The sequence below is a fragment of the Antechinus flavipes genome, chromosome 2 (genome assembly GCF_016432865.1).
Source record: "Antechinus flavipes isolate AdamAnt ecotype Samford, QLD, Australia chromosome 2, AdamAnt_v2, whole genome shotgun sequence".
Classification (NCBI taxonomy): Eukaryota; Metazoa; Chordata; class Mammalia; order Dasyuromorphia; family Dasyuridae; genus Antechinus; species Antechinus flavipes.
This window is the reverse complement of record NC_067399.1, coordinates 182,237,944-182,258,717: the sequence shown is the minus strand read 5'-3', so window position 1 is coordinate 182,258,717 and position 20,774 is coordinate 182,237,944. Positions and strand designations below refer to the sequence as shown.

Here is a 20,774-nt window from a genome sequence, read left to right as displayed (position 1 = left end):
AATCCATAGACAAGTCTCCAAATGACGGGATTTTAAGGCCTATTACCATCCAAATTACTATCCTCTAAAATCCTCCAAAATGTAGCATCCAGAATTAAATAGAAAACACTGGCACCATCATAGAGAAACTGTCAATTTCTTTTTTCTTGTTTACATGCAGCTTTTTTTCTCAATAAAATTTTATTTTCCCCAAATACATGTAGATAACATTTATTTCTGTATGATTTTGCATTTCAAATTGTTGTGCCTTCCTCCCAATCTTTGCTCAAGATAGAAAGCAATCCAATATAACTTAAACATTTGCAATCTCTCTAAATGCCTTTCCTTATTTCTCATGTTGTGTGAGAAAAATCAGACCAAAAGGAAAAAAAAAAATTACAAGAAAGAAAAAAAAAAACAAGCAAACAAAAAAGGTGAAAATACTAAATACTATGCTTCAATCTGTTGGAATCCTTACTAACTGCTAACTAATTAGAGTTGATCTAATCTTACAAGAAGATGTTTTGGGCAGAACCTGAAACAAGGTACTAAGTAGAACTAATTAATACAAGGCTTGTGTTCACACCTTTACTCATTGGAGTTCAATGAGTTCACAGCTCCCTTGAAGCTCTTTGGGCCAGAGAGCACTATGGGAGAAAACCCACAATCCCTCTCTTGAAGGAGCATAAATAGAGCTTCAATGGGCCAGTCAAAGAAGTTCTTCAGAGTGAAGAAGCTACAAGTCGAGATTTCACCGGAATGACATGAAGAGTGGAGCTGGCTGGAGGCTGAAGAAAGCAGAGGCAGAGGCTGAAGGACCAGAGCTTTGGATTTGGCGACATTCGGAGAGAGCTCTTGGAAACAAGCAGAGAGATAGGCCTCTAAGCTAACCGGGCTATATTGGAGATAATAAAAGATCTGAACTTTTATCACCTGGCTGTGTTTTGAGAAGAAAAAGATCACCACATTTTGGCGCCTGAACAGGGACCGATTCAGATCCATCTGAACTAGATCACAACATCAATCCATATTCATTCTCCATAGTTGCCTTTCTGGATGTGGATGGCATTTTCCATCCCAAGTCTAATGGAATTATTTGAGATTATGGCATTGCTGAGAAGAGCTAAATCTATCATATTTGATCATCACATAATCTTGTTGTTACTGTGTGCAATGTTCTCCTAATTCTGTTCACTTCACTCAGGACCAGTTCATGTAAGTCTTTACACACTTTTCTGAAATCAGCTTGCTTAGTATTTCTTAAAAAAAATAATATTTAATTTCATTCATATACCACAACTTATTCAGCCATTTCCCAATTGATAGGCATTTATCCAATTTACTATTACTTATCATTACAAAAAGAGCTATGACAGACATTTTGCATATACATGTTCTTTTCCTTTATTATCTCTTTGGTTTATAAACCAGTAGTATCACTTATTGATAGATGGCCCTCACCTAGATTCATAGTTTTGTTATATAACTGATAAAAAAGGAAATGATAATAAAAACATACATGTCCCCTCCCATCATTACATGGCAACTTTTGTATGGAATCCACAGGAAAGAAAGTATCTTTATTTATATTATTAATAAAATAAATAATTGAAGGAAATGTATTAGAAAAGAATAAGAGGGATTTCCACTTACTTGTTGGATTGAATGTCATGGGATCACTTGATTTGAAGCAATAAATGGTAGAATGGTTCAGTAAAACAAAACTCAGAAGTTTCATCAAATATCCATTTAATTTTCTAAGTAAATGTTATTTCAGTAGGAAATTTCATTTATATATGTGTTTATATATATTATATATATATATATATATATATATGTATGTATGTATTTATACCTACATACAAATACTGATTCATCAACGGAAATAATTATAGAAATTACTGAATTTTAATATCAAAAAAGCAGCCCTCTCTTGAAGAATATTTCCCAAAGACCCATTGGTCTCATATTGGTTAAAGAATACCAAGAGGGCTGCTAATTTTATTTTATTCTTGGGGTTTAAAGTAAATCTAAAGAGGCTGAAGATTTCTATTATATCTCAGGAGACTGAATCCAGGGTACTTTGCTTCATTAATTACCTGTAAGACTCAATTAATTTTTAAAAAGTATATTTACTTTGCAGATAGAATGAAAGAAGATACTACAGAAATATTCTTCCTTTTTTTTTTTTTTTTTTTTGTAAATACAAAGCCCTTATGGAAAATGGGCTCAAACTTAGTGAATACACATGGTTAAAATTTATAAACAAATATCTCTTTTCCTGCCTTTGTACAGATTCTCATGATATTACCCTTAATTGTAACTCTCTAAAGGATTTCTCTAAAAGGATTAATAACCATGTGGAATTCTGAAGCTATTTTTCTTCATTTTGCCCAATGTGTTCATGGAATGTTTCTGCTTCTGATGTAGATGCTGTTGCAAGCTACTGCTCAGAATTCTACTTTTTAGTATATTTCTTTTATATCTCTGTTAGATCTCTCAAATTTACATTATCACCTAGTGGGATTGAAGAGAGGAATAGAAAGAAATCTAGTTTTCCCCTGACTCAATTCTGCACAAGGTTTTTCTTCCTGGGGTCTTGGCTAGAGTTTTGCACTATTCTACTTAATTACACTAATCTACTGTTGGAATGTTGAATTCTGAACTAACTTATTATGTTTTCCAAAGGTCCAGAACTGTGGCTGCTTCTTTCAGTCAAACTAAAGATATTAGAAGTTTAGCATCATTTGTCTTTATCATAAGCTTAAAGCACTTTATTCTTTTAAATGGTTGAAGAAATTATTCACATCAAGCTTTTATCTCGGTTTGATTCAGTCAAAATATGGAAAGAGTAAGGATCTTCTATTTTTACATTAATTGATATATATATATATATATGCAAAAACTTACATATTTTAAATCAAATTATAAAAAACAAGATACAAAACAAGACAAAAACTCTGGAAGCAGCTTAAATGCCCTACATAGGAGAATAAACAAAATATTGTATATTAATGTGACAGAATATTGTAATGTGATGAAGAATGAAAAGTATTAGAAAAGGAAAGACCTTCATGACATAACAGAAAGTGAAAAAAGCACAAATAGAAGAATAAAGCCAATACAAAATGCATAATTCCACATTAGCAGAGAAAGGAAAGAGAATGAGTGATCAAAAGTATTGTAAAAATATTCAGAGATAAGTAAAAATTACTTTATATGCAAATTAGTTATGTTAATGTTCAATTCTAATCTTTTAATAAGACATTTACACTAGTTAAAATACCTTGGTAAGATCCCTTCAGGCAGCCTTTTATAAGCTTAAGGTAACTAGAAAAGCTGTATTCCTTCTTTATTATCTCCCTCTAGAAATACTTACTTTAGATATTCTCCACTTCCTGCTCTGCTAACTGTAATCAAATGAGAACTGTTTCTGAAAAAGATTTGTCAACCAATTTTCTCATGGTTCTACTCATTATTCTTGTGACTTCTCAAACATTCCCAGTAATAAATTCATGCCTCTGTAGAAAGTACATTCTATTCACTTTGCACTATTCAGTGCTTTAAGAGTTATGTCAGGATTTTCATTATTTCTTATTATGTGATTGCAGCACTCATAAGTGTCTGTAATTTCATCAGGAGAGTCATTTTCTCCAGCAATAAAGATCTTGTGGCTTCTTTACCTTAGTCAGAGTTTCTTAACTTGGGACCTATGAATGATTTTCTTCTTTAATATTTTGATAAATATATTTCAATATAATTGGTTCTCTTTTTAATCCTAAGTAATTTATGCTTTTAAAATCATTTCTACCCCAGCCTAATCCCAAGGAGTCCATAAACTTCATCTGACTGTCAAAGGAGTTCATGATCATAGAATGTTAAAAAACAAACAAACAAACAAACTTATCTTGCTTAAATGGATGATCTTGAGAAGTAGTTTGGCCTGATTACTTTTTCACTCTGAGGTCTATCTTTGAACTGTGAGCCTCTCCAAATTGCTAAATTGTTCTACAGATAATAGATATAGATCTTTCCCTAAACCTTTAATTAAAGTTTCTATGTTCCATGTTTTTTTTTTCCCATATTTTCTTTTATTGGAATATAAACTCATTAAGAGAACAGATTGTTTCATTACATCTTTTCTCAGTGTCTGGGATATAATTATTGCTTAGTAAGTGATTATTTTATTCATTCATCTGCTGACAAGGTGTCTGTGACTTAGGTCCAAATAGATTTGGAGAGATTACCAAATACCTGTGATATGAGGCACAGAAGAGATCCAAGTCTAAATCTTATCTTCAAGTCTAGTGCTATTTTCACTTCACAGGGAGGTAAATACTCTTATGCAACTTCATCAACTAATCCAACTCATAAATATATATTAATGTCCTTCCACTATCCCTATCAAGTAGACATTGAGAATCTGCTTGACAACCATAGAGAAGAGCCACTAATATGCTTCCAAGTCAGCCCATTTCAATTCTGAGTAGTTCTAATTAGGACATTTCCCCTCCTTAAATCAAAATAAAATGTTTCATTCTATGATCTCTAATATTATTTACTTCTTTTGGATTTTACTGTACCTTTGTTTCCATATTTGCAAATACAAATGGAAGGATTGCAACTCCATGATCCTTTTCTACATGTCAGCTTGTTTAAGTAATAATTTTCTAGTCTTAATATGTTCATGACACTATTTTACTTGAACAAGGAAGAGAGGATGCACAATGGATAGAGTATGGGGATTCAGGAAGACCAGAGCTGAAATTCAGTCTTGTATAAACTGAGCAAACTACTTAACCCTATTGACTCAATTTCTTCAGATATAAAATGATGATAATAACATCTACTTTTCAGGGTTATCATGAGGATCAAATGAGATGTTGGTAAAAGAGCACAACACTTATCAAAATTGACAAAATTATTATAGAAATGATTCCTTCATTTTCTCTTCCTCTTGAATAACAGATTTTTTTTTTTTTACTTAAAAGATTTCATGTATAATGAAAGTCATCTCTTCAATGAAATTCAATTTGACAAACAGCAAACACTACATATAAACCTTGATCAGGGAAATGTCTAAAATTCTTTTCATATCAATATGTCAAAGACCTATCTGAACAGGGTACATTTTTATAAGGTGAGATGTTAGAAATCCATTATAGTTTCAAAAAATTTTCTGGTATTCATGAAGTACCAGGAACTTTTCAAGGAACATTCAACTAACAAATACTAAATCCAGGATGAAACACATTCAATCTCTTTCAGCAAATGAATAGTTATTATTTAAAGTGATTAAAAGAATAAAGGGAAAAAGTCTAATTCATATATTTCATAAACAATTAGCTTTAGTTTTATTTAGTAATATGCCCTACCCTGAATTTCCTTTTAGTTTGTAAATTAATATAATTCACTGGAGAATTTTTTTTAATTCAACTTGAAACATAATTGTATCTTTTCTAACTAAAAATGTTTATTAGAGAACTACAGGGATCACCTTGATAGTCATGTTTTTGAAAGGACACTGACAACTTGAAGACATTGGGCTATGCTAAAAAAGAATTAGTTAAGCAAAGTAGGCAACGATATTAAGAGAATGGTAGCAAACTCCTGATATTCCTGCTATTAGAGGAGGATGAGATGGGTGGATTGTGAACTTCAGAGTTCTGAGCTTCAATAAGACTGAATCCAATTATGTATTCACATTGAATCTGACATCAATACAGTGAATCGGGGGGGGGGGGGGGGGGGCACCAACCTGATGAAAGAGCCATGAGCAAGCTCATGTTGGGGAAAAAATGGCATGGGTTAAAACTTCAATGTAAATAAAAATTGGAATTACTGAGTAACTGCCCTTACTTCCAACCTGGGTAACATAGGTAGAACTAAATTTAAAACAAACAAATAAACAAAACAAAACAAAACAAAAAAAACCAAACTTTAGGAAAAACAAGATAGTTGTCTTTAAATATTTGAAGAACTCTCATGTGGATGAGTAATTGGGCTTTTTTCTATTTGTCTTCAGAAGGAAGAATTAGGAACAATGGGTAGAATCTTCCTAAGGGATTGTCTTGTTACATAGTAAGTACCCTTACAATGGATATAAACAAAACAGGATGGTCACTTATAAGACAAATTGTAGAAATTCCTATTGAAGAATTTATTTAACTCTGTGGCTTCTGGGGAACCTTCCAACTGAGATTTGGTGAATTTTTATTTCTATGATTGGAAATGGCTTCAAAAACAGGATACAATAAAACAATTCTTTTTGCTCACAAAAAATATGAAAACTGTTAGGTTTTAAGCCACTGCTCATTAAAAAAAAACTTATTAAATTTGTACTGCATGTACCAATAATAAAAAAAATCCAAGAAATGAAACATTGCCATTTGTTGAAGAAGTAATGAATTGCACAAAATTGCCTTATTCTCCTATCCAATCCTCCATGAAATTGTGCAAACTTTAGGAAAAAGAAAAATTAAATTTTCAGGTCTTAAGGTAAAACTGCAAATGAAGGCATCAAAATGTATAGCTGTAATATCAGACACACACCATTTAACTGAATTCAGAAAGAAATGAAAACTAAGAATCACTATTTGGAAACTTCTCAATTACCAAGGAGGCAATGGAAAGATAGGGTATCTAATTTTTTTTAAGTAGAGAAATCACTAAGGTACAGATTTTTAAAATTTTAAACATTTAATTTGTTTTTATAATACCTCTTTTTATTTAATACATATATATACATTTCATAATGATTTGTGTAGCAAAATAAAACAAAATAAATGGAAAACATTAAGTACACATCTTTTTTATTATTATTATTTTTTAGGAAAGCAGAAAAGAGACTTCTTAGTTTTCCTATGAAGTACATGTGTTTGATGAATATTAGATTTCTAGCAACTTTTGTCTTGAAGAAAGTAATAATTTTTCTGGCATATAGAACTATACCAGCAGCACTGTATTTATCCATAAATTTTAGAATGTAGGGATCAAAGAGACCAATTAGTCCAGCAATCTCATTTTATATCTAAGGAAACTGAAAGCCAAACATGCAATGAAAAAGAACAAGTTAGCTCCAAATATAACATATTCAACATCTGGATAGTTTTTAAGAAGTTTGTATTTGGTACTTCACAGCATTCACCTAGTGCTCCTAATTTTACTATTTGAGACTATGTAGAACTTTTTACATGAAAGTTCTCCAAGTACCTAAAGAGAGCTATCATAACCTCCCTTGCCTTGCCAAGTCCTCTCCTTCCAGATTAAACATTATCAGTGCCTTCAACTAGTTATCATATCATAATCTCCTGTAGAATTATTTTGTTTCCTCCTCTGAACATTCTCCTAATAATCAATGTATTTTCCTAAAATACAGTGCTGAGAGCTGAACTCAGTGACCTAGATATCATATGAAAGGGGCAGAAACTAAAAAGGGATAATCACCTCTCCAATACTGGAACCTACACTTCCACTTATATACCTTAAGGTTGTATTTATTTTTTTTTAATCATATAATATTGTTGACTGATAATGAGCTTGCAGTTCAGTAATAATCCCTGATCTATTTTAGATGAATTTGCCTGAGCCAAGCTTTTCCTGTTTTGTTCTTATGAAGATTTTGCCCCCAGTGAAGAATAAGAAATTAAATTTATCACTATTCTATCTAATTAAATTCAGCTCAATATTTTATTTTCTCAAGAACATTATTTGGATGCTCACTCTCATTCAAGATTATAGCTATTCTTCCTATCATGGTTTGCTCTACAATTATGATAAACATGATATATAGTTATATAGCAATTTATGTGTATGATATTTTTTAAATTAGCATTTTATTTTCCAAATATATGCTGAAATAGTTTTCAGCATTCACCTTTGCAAAAACTTGTATTGTGTCTATGATCTTTAATAGAGCATAAAATAAAGCACTAATCACTGAGCCCCACAAATACAGACCTTCTAAGATGATAACAAAAACTTATTAATATCATTTGGGGCATGGTATTCTAACAATTCTGAGTCTATTTAATTTTACTATTATCTAGTCTACAGGCTTCTATATTATATTTTCAGGAACAGTGTGAAAAACTCTTTCTAATATTTTACTGAAATAGATGAAATATAGCACTATATTCACTTATTTTACTAATCATATAAAATAATGTCTTTAATGTGACATAATCTGTTCTTTGTCTTGCTATGCTGGCTGTGGGACCACCAATTTTCTGGATTCTCTGTTTTTCTCATGATAAATTCTAGAACTTTGTTAAAAATGTAGGTCAATGACACATTGACATTCTCTTGTCATCTCTCTTCCCCACTCCTGCCCTTGTCAAATTATCCTTTTCTACCTCAATTGCATTTTACATTCTTTGCCTCTTTTAAAAATTATCAGAATCATTCAATATTCCCATGTGCCATTTCTTTCAGTAACTAGGAGTTCATCATTTCCTGGTGACATTAATTATTTTCCCTTTCTTGTAATACCTGGGGTTTAAATTCTCCAATAGTTATCTCTATTTGGTCCTTTATATATAGTATTTTCCTTGACAGTTAAAACAGAAGAAAAATTGATTGTTGAGTTGTTTGTCCTCCTCTTAAGGGTCTATCAAGACATCTTTACCACTTTAAACAAGAGTCCTTTCTTTTCTGTGATCCCACTCCCTTCTGTAACATAGCTATAAAGCAAAGATAAGAAAAGATCTATGTTGTTCTTAACCATATTAGTAGGTCTCTACTCATTATAAACTTTAATATTATTAACATTCTTCACTAGGATTATTATGATTTTGTGTTCACTCTTCCTTAAATATATATTTACAAGTTTTGTACCATGGATGAAAAAAATGTAATATATGTATTTTAGTTTATATTCCCTTTAGAAATGCTTTTAGTAAAAAAAAAAAATAATGAAAAGTAAAAATAATACTAGAGAAGTCATAAGACCATTTCATAATGATGCCCAGGCTCAGCATAACAGATACAGAAACATTTTCATGTGTTTGTCTCCAAGCACATAGACATACTCCTTTCTTTAGGTAAATGTCAACATGACACCTGCTTTTTATGTATGTCAAAATATGCTTTTGTTTCTACAGATGAATCTTTCCAAATCATATATGATCTTAAGTCTTAAGACTTAGGACTATCTTTTTGCCTCCCAACATTGTAAGTTCACAGGATTATTTCTCAATGATCACTTGGCTGCCTGGTGCTATCTAGTGCTCCTTTGTGCAGCTGCCAAAAATTGAATTTGGCTTATTGCAGCACTTTGAGATAGAGACTGGGAGCTGGCCTCACTTCTATACAGGTGAAATGGCCAACTGCTCCTGCCTAGTTTAGAAATAAATGTCATCTGGAGGATGGATATAACACAAGCATGGCACAGTGGAGCCTTGAAATTTTCAGAATTTCAGAATATGAGTTAGAGAAGGTACCTTAAAGCTACCCTTTTTCTATAGAAACATCATAAATTATGGAAGAGTTGTCAATCAGCATTGATAGAAATAGTTTCCTAACTGAATTTTTCTTACATAAACTAAATTACAGGTCTGAACTTCCTCCTTCTAAGGGCTTTTCAATTATTTTAGCATGCATGCATGCATACATACATGTGCTTTTCAAAAAACCCATTGACAGGATCTATTTTTCAAAAACATCTATGAAAGAAGAAAAATGATGCATATATATATATATGTGTATATATACACACATATATGTGTGTGTGAGTGTGTGTGTGAGTGAGTGTGTGTGTGTGTGTGTGTGTGTGTGTGTGTGTAGCAATTCTTTTTGCCATAGCCAAGAACTGGAAATTGACTGGATACCTCTCAATTGAAGAATACTTAAACAAAGTTTCAGTGTATAAATGTAATGCTATAAGAAATGAAAAAGAACATGGCTGGAGCAAAGTGAATAGAATCAAAACATTTTATTTAATAGCACCAACACTGTAAAAATAATCAACTCCAAAAGATTTAGTAACTAATCTATAGGATGATCTACAACGATTTCAAAAAAACTCACGATAAAATACATTGTCCATCTCCAAATAGAGAACTGATTGATTCAGAATACAGATTAAAACTTTTTTAACCTTTCAAATTTCAGACTGAAATAAAATAAAATTGAATAAAAAATGTCAATTTTAAAATAGCCTCATAAGGCAAATATGATAAGAATTATTCATACTTTTTTTAAACTTAGAGAAATTAAGGAAGAGGGAGAAAAATAATCTGTCCAAGGTCACATAGCCAGCTCATTACAGAAATAAAATGAAAGCATAGAACTAAGGCTAATTCAATGTGGTATATCATTTTGAGTAACAGACCTCATTACTATAAAATTAATTATGAAATCAGTTACAGCCAGCTGCAGTAACAATTACTAATTTATCTTATAGTATAAACATAAAAACTGGTAGTCATCAGATACCTAGTAGTTTTGAGATAGAATACATTATACCACTAGTTCATAACTACAACTTTACTCACATTTTTTCTCTAAAATTCTCAGGTAAGTATTATCCTAGGGTTAAGTAGTTTGTATTGTTCATATCCATAATCCAGACATACATAGGGATATTCATAAGTCTAAAGAAAGAATTTAATAGAAATTTTAGCATATCAGTTCTATCTTGCTTGGATGTATTATATGCAAAGGCATATCATCTGGAAGCAATTTTATTGAAGATATGATTTGTAGAAAGAGAAAAAGATATGATACCAGCAACATGAAACTCATGATGAAATATAATTTCATTATATTTTGCCTTTATTCCTAGATTGGTACAAGATTTCTTTATGGATGAATCACTTACAAGGAAATTGCATTTTGTCAGAGGAGCAACATGCACATATATAGATAGGCATAAAATAGATATAAAATAAATTCACGTTAATTTCTGGATGCACTAGCATCTGGGATATCAGGAAAGGCTACATATAGGAGGAGGCCCTTAAATTGAGCTTTGAAAAAGATTAAGGATGCCCAGATACAGAAATGAGGACAAAGTTCATTCAAGATTTTGAACATGTGAAGTCTGAGATGCCTCCAGTCATTTGTAAAGATAACCAGCTGAAAGCTGCAATGTCTTGCATGGGGCGGGAGGGGGCAGCAAATATAATAGTTTGACTGGACCACAAAATTAAAAAAAAAAAAAAAAAGAAAAAGAAAAAAAAGAAAAAGAAAAAGAAAATAATTTGTGATAAAACTGGAACAGCGGTTTGGAGCCATATTCTTTTTTTTTTTTTTTCTTTCCCCTGAGGCAAATAAGGTTAAGTGACTTACCCAAGTCACACAACTAGTGGAGCCATATTATTTAAAACCATAAAGAGAAGTTTATATTTGATCACAGAGGTAATAGAAGCTATTGAAGTTTATTGAATTGGAGAGTGATGTGGACTGAATTCACAAGATTTAGTAACACATTGCATGGGAATAATGAGAGACAGTCAGGTTTATGGTGGCCGAAAGGTTATGAATATAGTAACTGAAAGGATGACGAAATCCTGGGAGTTCAGAGGAGGTATTCTGTGCTTTGTTTGTTTTTTGAAAAAAATATGAATTTTCTTTGAAGAATGCTGAATTTGATATGTCTTTAGATATCTATATGGGAATGCCAAACTTCTGGATAATCTGAGAGCCAATTAAGTATAAAATCCCATGCTAGGTATTGGAGAAATACAAAATAACCCTTGGAACTTCTCCTTCATTGAATTTATAATCTTAAGGATTAAAGGAGAGAGAAACTGACTAGAACAGTAGTACTACAATCAAGGTGAAATGTAATAATAGATAATGAATGTAATGATAATGACAGGTAATATGATAATGAAAGGTAATGATAATGGTAGCTATAGAAGTTTAAAGGAAGGTTTTACACACACATATTATAATTCAGAGAAAGGATTGAGTAGAACTTGCAATTTATATGAGGGGATAAAGAAAAAAACAATAAAATTTTAAGTTTATAAGCATAAGTGAATGAGAGAATCTTGTTATTATTGTTGGGGTGCTAGATGGCACAGTGAATAGACTGATGGCTCTAAAATCCAGAAGATTCAACTTCATGGTTTTAAATCTAGCCTCAGACACTTACTAGTTATATTACCTAGAACAAGTAACATAACCCTGTTTGTCTCAATTTTCTCATTTTAAAATGAGCTGAAAAAGGAAATGGCAAACCATTTCAGTATCTTTGCTGATAAAACCCCAAATGAGGCCATGTAGAGTCAGATATAATGGAATGACTGAACCACAGGCAATGTGGTCCAATAACTGTATTCATAGCACTTAAGTTCAAAAAACTTAATAATGGCCTATAATTGAATTGGATGTATAGGGAGAGGAACATAGAAAAGTTGAAGATTACTGCTTATGGTACTTCCACTGACAGTGACAGAGACATTACGAAAGAAGGGGAGGTTTTGCCCTCCTAACAGAATCATTTCTTACATGAACTTGAATAAATGACCTATCTTCCTTAGAAGTGAGTTCATTTACTATAAAAATTAAGAAATAAAATAGAGAATCTCTAGACTCTTTCCAACTTTAAATCGCATAGTAAGAAGAATCAAAAAATAAAAGAATAATGAGGAATTATTATTGTATTTAATTCATAATATAAATATCTGTTGTCACCTGTGGATAGGTAAGTATCTGGAAAACTTGATCTCCTGGAGACTATTAATTGTATCCTGATTTCATAACCATTCTACATTAGAATTTTAAATGTACAGCTAGTCAATTATCAATTAAGTGACAACTTGGAAAATATTTCTAGGTGATAATTGGCCTCTCAGGGGGCTCTTTGAAGCTCATTTTACTTCTTTAGTTTCTCTAAAGATGTTTTTTTGCTTAAGCAAATCACTGAAAATTTTAATTCATATGTGAAATCTGGCTAATTGAATACAGACAAAACTAAGTAGTTCTAAAACAAATATTCCTATAGCCATAGAATAATAATACTCACTTTTTCTTAGATAATCTTTTTCAATCATTTAATTTTATATATGAAAGAATTTGGTTTTAAGAAGGAGAATTGACTTGTACAAGGTAACCATAACTGTCCCTGAGTGTCTAGATTCTTCACTTTCTTTTTACAACCAAAATAATATACTTTTTTTCAGGTCAAACTAAATGGATTTTATGTGATTATGATGACCATTCATAATTTAATAATGAGTCTTCACAGAATCATAGAGATATAAGGTATTACTTTGTTCCTAGATTTGATTATATCTGAATTAGCCAAGACATATACTTACCTATCTTATTGTTAAAATCACTTAGAGATTCTAGAATTTGTTCTGACCAATAGTGACTTGAGTTTTATTTTTTTCCTTATATTTTAATTTAGCTTGCCATTATGTGAAGTTATTTCTTCCTTCCTTAGATTTTCTCTTCTTGCTATTTTGAATTTTTCTGGGAGAATTGCTAGTCACATCTGCATGAAATGATCATAGTTTATTTATTTGTTAAAATATCTAAGCAGCAAATATTTATCTAGAATGAACAAGATATTATACCAAATCATAAGTACAGGAACACAAACACGAAATGATGCCTAGACTATGAAGCTTACATTCTTTTCAAGGATAATGACAAGGACATAGGTAAAAAATATGAAATGTATTAGAAGATTGGTGGAGGTGACCTAGCATCTTAGTGACTCAGATCAGATCATCCACGAAGAAATACTTGTATTAAGCCTTGAATGAATTTTGGGATATTGCTAGGTAGAAATGAAAAGGGAGTATATTTTAGACATGTAGAATATCCAATGAAGAGAGATAGGTAACAGACCTCCATGTATAGAGTATGGCAAGCAGTTTGGTTGCAATATAGATTTTTATGCATTGGTAATAATGAATAATAAGACTGGAAAGTCAGAATGCAACCAGCCTTTGGCTTTAAAAGTCAAACAGGGAAGTTTTTATTTTATTCCAAAAGCAAGTGAGAAGCACTGGAATTTCTCTAATTGGCAACAAATTTGATCAAAGCTATATCTTAAGAATATTAATTTGCCCTTCATGTGGCAAATATATTAACTAGAGGAGAAAGTGGAGACAGCAATTTTGAATAAGAAACTATTAAAATACTTCAGTTGAGATGTGATAAGAGCCTAAATTAGCATGGTGACCATATGAATTAAGAGTATGGATGGGGAAAATTTGTCAGAGAAAGAATCAACAAGAGTTGCCAATTGATTGAATAAAGAGTGAAGAATAGTGAAGAGTCAGGATAACTCCAAGGTTGAAAACTTAAATGACCAGATGAATAATTATGCTCTTAGAAATAAGCTTTCAGAAGAACTGGAGTATGAGGAGAAAAGATTTTTTTTAAATCTTTTTTGAACTTGCTGAATTTAAGATGCCTACCAAACAATTTTATTTTCCCTTTTCTATTTCTGCTGCCAAGTCCTAATTCCTTTTGACTTTTCTTGTAGGCCATTTTGCAAACCATAGTGGACCAACTATTTAATATAAATCTGACATTCTTTTCTGTTTGTTGCTATCATTGTGAGTTATGCGCCCCCTTTCTCTCAAATCATTTCAGGAAGAAAATGTTTGGCTAGCTCCACTGCTAAACATTCATCTAATTGAAAGAAAAATTGTAATTACTGGACCATGTTGCAAAATGTACTAGAAATGGCAATTTTGTATTAAAGTGGGATATTGATATGAAGCCAACCTTTATAAAATCAAAATGACTAGGAAAAAATACATTCTCATCTGATACACATATAGTCCATTAGGTTTGAATTACTAAACCACTTCACATTTAACATAACACTCATTTTAGCATATTACATCATTCACTACATTTAGATTGTCTTTACTGTAGTCATGGTAACCTGTTTAAAACAAAGCTGAGTCGGTAACTTCTCTCCCTGAGAAATGAAAACAAGTTTAATCATATTAGTGTTCCTCATCAATTATACAATATGAATTCTATAGGGCCTGAATGTACCTCCTTTTTTATTCCCATATTTTTGAAAGTATAATATGTGTAAATAATATGTGCAACCATTCAAGTTAATTTTTATATTTTCCCATCACCATTACAAAGTGATGGAACTGAGATAAATGAAGAAAACTTCACCAAGAGAATAACTTGTACAGCAATGACAATGTAAAGAAATTTGGCATTTCCAAAGGCAAAAAAATTCTAGTTGGGTATAGGGGCTACAACTTTAAATAGTTAAAATGACCAAGCTTTGCTCCAGCAATCATGCTGAAATATGCTTCCCTCTTCTCTGTTGAAAGATGGTGTAATTTATAAAAGGTGAAATGATACAGATGATGTCAGACCTGTTCAATATGTTGGTTAGTTTCTGTCTCTTTTGGAGAGAAGGATTTTTCATTTGTTTGTTTCTGTTTTATGAGGAAGGGTTCAATTATAGTGTTGTGTGTGTGCATATGTGTGTGTATGTATATCTGTGTGATACCTACATATACACATCTGCACATTTATATGTGTATATAGGCTGACCATGCCTATATACCAACACAGTTTGTCTCTTTCTACAACTTAAAATCTTAAAAAGTTGCCTAAAAGCATTTAGAGATTAAATGACTTTCTCAGTATTGTGTAATCAGTAGTAAGTGTTACAGCCAACTCTTGAAACCAGGTCTTCTTTCCCTGAGGCCAGAACACTATCCACTTATATATAAAAGGATCAATAAAGTTTCCTCCAAATGACTATTGTTTTCGATATTATATCACTATTATGACAACCTTCATTACTCTTAAAAATAATGGGCAGATCTTGCATTTTTGTTAAAAATAAACAAACAACAAACATAAAACAACAACAACAAAACATAACATGTTTTAGAGGAACACATTTGGAACAATATAAAGGGAAATGCTTCTTGTAAGAAATCAACATATAATATTTTTCCAAAGAAATAAATCTCTTAAAATGAAAACAAAATTATTTTAATCAGTCTTATTGATGTATGATTTTAGGTGGTTTCTTACATGGAGTCAAAATACTATTCATCAAAAATAGATGAACTATTTAAAGAATCCACTTGAGAACATGAATGTTTCATTGTAGTAAATAAGTGGCATAGTGGATAGAGTTCTGGGCCTAAAATCAGGAAAACTTGTCTTTCTGAACCCAAATTCATCTTCAGATCATTATCAGTTGTGTGACTTTGGACAAGTAAGTCATTTAACCCTATTTGCCTAGTTTCCTCATCTGTAAAATGAGTTGGAAAAGGAAATAGCAAACTAGTCTAATATCATGGCTAAAAAAAAAAAAACCCAGGTGGTTGTGAAGAATCAAACACAACTAAAACAAATAAACAACAATATTTTTGGTATCACATTTTTGATAATATATTTTAAATGTACTTTTGTAGATTATAAGAAACTTATTTAGGGCAAAAATTCTAAACTTATTTTAACTTCTTACTGAAAAGTAATGGAGTGAAGAAGATGCTATTTAAAAATTGACTCATAGCTATAATTATGTGTGCTAAATTGATCAAGAAGTTATTGTTTCCATTGACAATACTAACTTTTAAAGTTAGCTCCAGAATTAAAGTTTCTATCCTTTTGTTTTTGTTCATTTTTTTACATTTAGAATCTAAAAATATAATATTATTTTATGTGAAAGTTATACAACTACCTTTCATTGCATGTTTTAGTCTTTTGTCATTTGTATTTATTTTATTATTTCCATGACATTTTTTAGTATCCTTTTGTTTCCCATATGTACAACACACTTTATCATTCCCTTACCTGAATGTATCTCATTTTTTTTAGTTTCCTTAAAAATTCAGCTCAAGTGCCTTCTACATGAAGCCCTTACAGATGCCTCCAAGGTCTAGGCCCTTCTCTCTCTCTCTCTCTTAATACCTTATTTCTATGTCATCTATACTTATAGGTTTATGTTATCTTCTCTAATCAAATGAGAGCTTTTTAAGATTAGGGGGCATTAAATTTATGTCTTTGCATACCCAGCATTTAATACAACTTTAAGCATGTAGTAATGAAATAATGATACAATTGTATAAAATTTTAGAGTGGTGACTCCAGATTAAATTCATCATTAAATAGTGCAAGAGACTATTAAGATAATAGAAAAAGTGATTGCAGAAAGATGCAATGACTAAATAAAAGAAGGAAAAAGATTGTAGATCACAATCCTGGACTCGAGATATGCACCTAATTTAATCATATAAGGTGAGAAAAATCATAGAATGGGGATATTTACATAGTCATCCATTTCTTTAAAAACTACCCAGTTACAGTAGCAAAATTAATTTCCAAACTTATCAATAGGGTTAAACAACTAAGTGACAACAACGTATATGTGTATGTGTGTGTGTGTGTGTGTGCGTGCGCGTGTGTGTATCTCTTATAATGGGGACCACATGCAATAATTAATACAAGAAAGTCCTGAATGGAAGATTATAATTGTTATCCATGCTGTACCACAACAAAGACCATGCTAGTTAAATGTTATCATGTTGTTGTTACTTCATAAGTCCTTATTGATTGAATAAATTTCTGATGCCTTTGTGCAGCACAACTGTTAAATGTGTGGGTAAATATGGTCTGTAATCACAATATAAAATAAAAGAAACTAGTCAGTATGGGTGTGACAAAAACATTGTCAGGTGACAATTTTGATATTCAGTTTATACAAATTTTAAGAAACTGTTGGGGATATGGAAAAACTCATACTCCGTTAGTATGCACCCTTTTCAATCTTTAAACCACCAAAATAAGAAAGCTCACCTATAAAGGGCAAGTGTAGTTTGAGGTGGAGAGAGAAGGAGTAACATTAGAAGTTCAGAGTCAGAGAGAAAATAAAGGGAAGAGTATACAAAATAATTGATTCCATATCCTTTCTCCTTGGTTTTCCTATTTCAGAAACAAAAAGTTGAATTAAAATCATCTTTCCACTCCCTCTCCCTGCCATTCTAGTCACTTGATTCTTCTCCAACTTCCAGCATATTTTATCTTGCTTAGAGATTTTGGTCTGTCACTCCTCTGCTCAAAAATTCTTCACTGACCTTACTATCAGTTTACCCAAACTCATTTATTCTCAGTCCTCCACAGTTTTGTACCAACCAGCTTTCTTTTTTAAAACATCTTACCTTAATATTATTGCTTTCTTTATACACTCTAATCTAGTCAAACTGGATTATTATTTCTCTGCTTTTCATTTATAAAGAATGAAACTAAAGAAAAAAGGAAAGAACTTGATTAACACTGACCATTTTATATTTGAAGACCATGAATGAATATGTTTGTGGTATTTGGTGGCATAATATTTCTTTGTTGTTTTCTTGTTAATGCAATTTCTTTTGTATTAGAGCAATGAAATCACCTTTCCAATATAAACTCTAATTATAGTACAGTTTTTGTCAGCTATCTTTTTCTCATAAAGACTATTTTTTCATAGCTTTCCTATAAGGTCAGCAAAATATATTTATCAAAATTGCTAATATTTCCTTGTTAATTACACCTTTAAAACATATAATTTTTGAAATCAAAAGCTAAATTTTATGATTTCTGAAAAATGAGCATTAAAAAGATTATCTAATCACTGAGTTATAGAATATAGGTTTGGAAGACACCTTAGGAGTTTTCTAATTCAATTTTTTTCATTTTATATTGAGTAAACAGGCCCAGAAAGGTAAAATTGCCATACTCAAGATATTATAGATAATTAGGACCTCAACTAGTATTAGATGAGAGTCCTCTCTAAACATCACTGAGCTTTCCATTGTACTATTTTTCCTCTTGTAGAAGTAAAAGAAAAAAGAAAATAAACAATTGTATAGAGCTTTTAAGACCAAAACATCACAAGTACTTGACAAATAAATTGAGAAATTTATATAATAAGAAATTATTTTAAATTGTCACTAAATTAGATGAAGCATAAAATACAAATCATCATAATAAGATGACATTTCTTCAGTTTTGAAAAGGAAAATGTAACAGAAAGAAGGGAAGATGTAATATACTTAGCCAGTAATCTCTTAATATGTTCAACAATGAACATGTTTCAGTAAGTACTTTGAAACAACCCAACCAGATTTCATTTATCTCCTAAATAACCTATTAGAGGACAATAAGAGCACCCCTACATTTACATCTTTATAGAGAAGTTCTAAAAATGTTGGGTCTATATAGACAGTTTTTAAACTCTCTTCTAGCATTATGATTATCTGGCCTTTTCAATAATTATTTCAAAAGGTGGTCCTGTGCATAATCACTTTCTTATGGATGCATGGATCATTCTGTCTACCTCTCTAAGCAGGACACAATAAAATATCAAGTACTCCAGATTTGCCAAGTAAAAACAAAATGAATTAAAGAACCCATAACTCTGATATCCTTGTGATAATAAGAAAAAGGGACATAATTTTTGGTCTCAATTATTTCTATAAATCAAATAGTTATGCTTGAATGACCTATTTATAAAATGTTCCAGGAATAAACGTTTTCAACTGTTCCTTCATTACGACCATATCACTTAGCTACTAGGAACAAACAATATTTTCAGTTTGACTCTTTCTCTGCCCTCTGATTAGGATACTCTATTTACTCCCTGAAGGATTCTGATTGCCTTCCTCATGTCTTTGAGTTATCAACTTATCAGTTATACAAAATGAAACATTGTAGATTGATACCTACAACATATTGTTGAGAATCACAGCTTCAAGACATTATATCACAATGATGGAAAATTTCTCTTGATACACAAATCACTGTCCAAACTGAATAAGATAGCTGTAAATCCAATACCATTTTCCTTTCTAAATATAAATTCAAGAATCTGACATTTAGTTCACCAGTGTTAACTTGTGTTATTTGCTAAGAACTAGGGTTACATGTTTGGTTTTATTCTTGATTAAAAAAAATGACTACTGGCAGAGGATTATACTTATCTTTTTATTCTGTCAATTTGATTAGTTTTGACATAACATCTTTTCAATCACATTCCTCCTAGATAGTGGAATTATTTGTGGCATCATCTTTAAACTGAATAGGCAATCTCTATCCATACATATATCTCTGTTGCATGGACCACATAAACTCAAGGGAATAAAATCTGAGAAACCAATTCCAGAGATGTCAGTTCCCACTTGTTCCTTTTTATGCTCTTTTTTTTCTTCCTCAATTCATCTCCAAATACCACATAACCACTTTCTTCTCTATGCTTTAAAACTGACAAGGAATGTGGATGGAACAATGGATTGACAGATGTCAGGAAGTTAATGTGTCACAGAGAATTTTTACATTCCTTTTTAAGTCTCACAAACAGGCCCAATACCTGCAGAGCACCTCTGATATCAATACAATCCACTCGCTGTTTCTTTTCCTCAATCATGGGTGATGAATTAATTATAAAGCAATGAAAAAAAACACATTGTATTATCCTAGGGAGTTAGTTTATCAATGATTCTATTTCAATTCCATGGTCATAACTTTTCCTGTACTTACCATATTGATGGTGCTTCTGTCCCACTGATCTCTAAGAAATCATAACCTTCCTCTAGCTGGAAGTCAGTAAAGACTAAAGCAATGGTGTCTCCAGGCTCAGCAAGAATGGTCCACGTACAGTCAGCATTGTTGTCATACTCCGAAGGAAAATGAGGGCTAAATATGGCACCACTTGTCCCTCTCAGAGTTCCACCACAAGCACCTTCAGCTGATAAGCAGAAAGAACCAAAAGTTAGTTTAGAGTAATTAAAACTCATATAATTTAAAAAAGCTTGTAGAGATTAAAATTCTTCTACTGAGAATTACCAGATGAAAATATT

At 31.4% G+C, this 20,774-nt stretch overlaps 1 protein-coding gene across 1 annotated transcript in view; it reads right to left on the bottom strand.

The window, feature by feature from the left end:
• The window catches only part of CSMD1 (CUB and Sushi multiple domains 1), a 2,716,069-nt gene that overhangs the window by 1,385,520 nt on the left and 1,309,775 nt on the right, over positions 1-20,774 (bottom strand). The window contains exon 5 of the mRNA XM_051975995.1: positions 20,455-20,662. Within this exon, the coding sequence (XP_051831955.1) occupies positions 20,455-20,662 (208 nt within the window). The remainder of the gene's footprint in view (positions 1-20,454; positions 20,663-20,774) is intronic.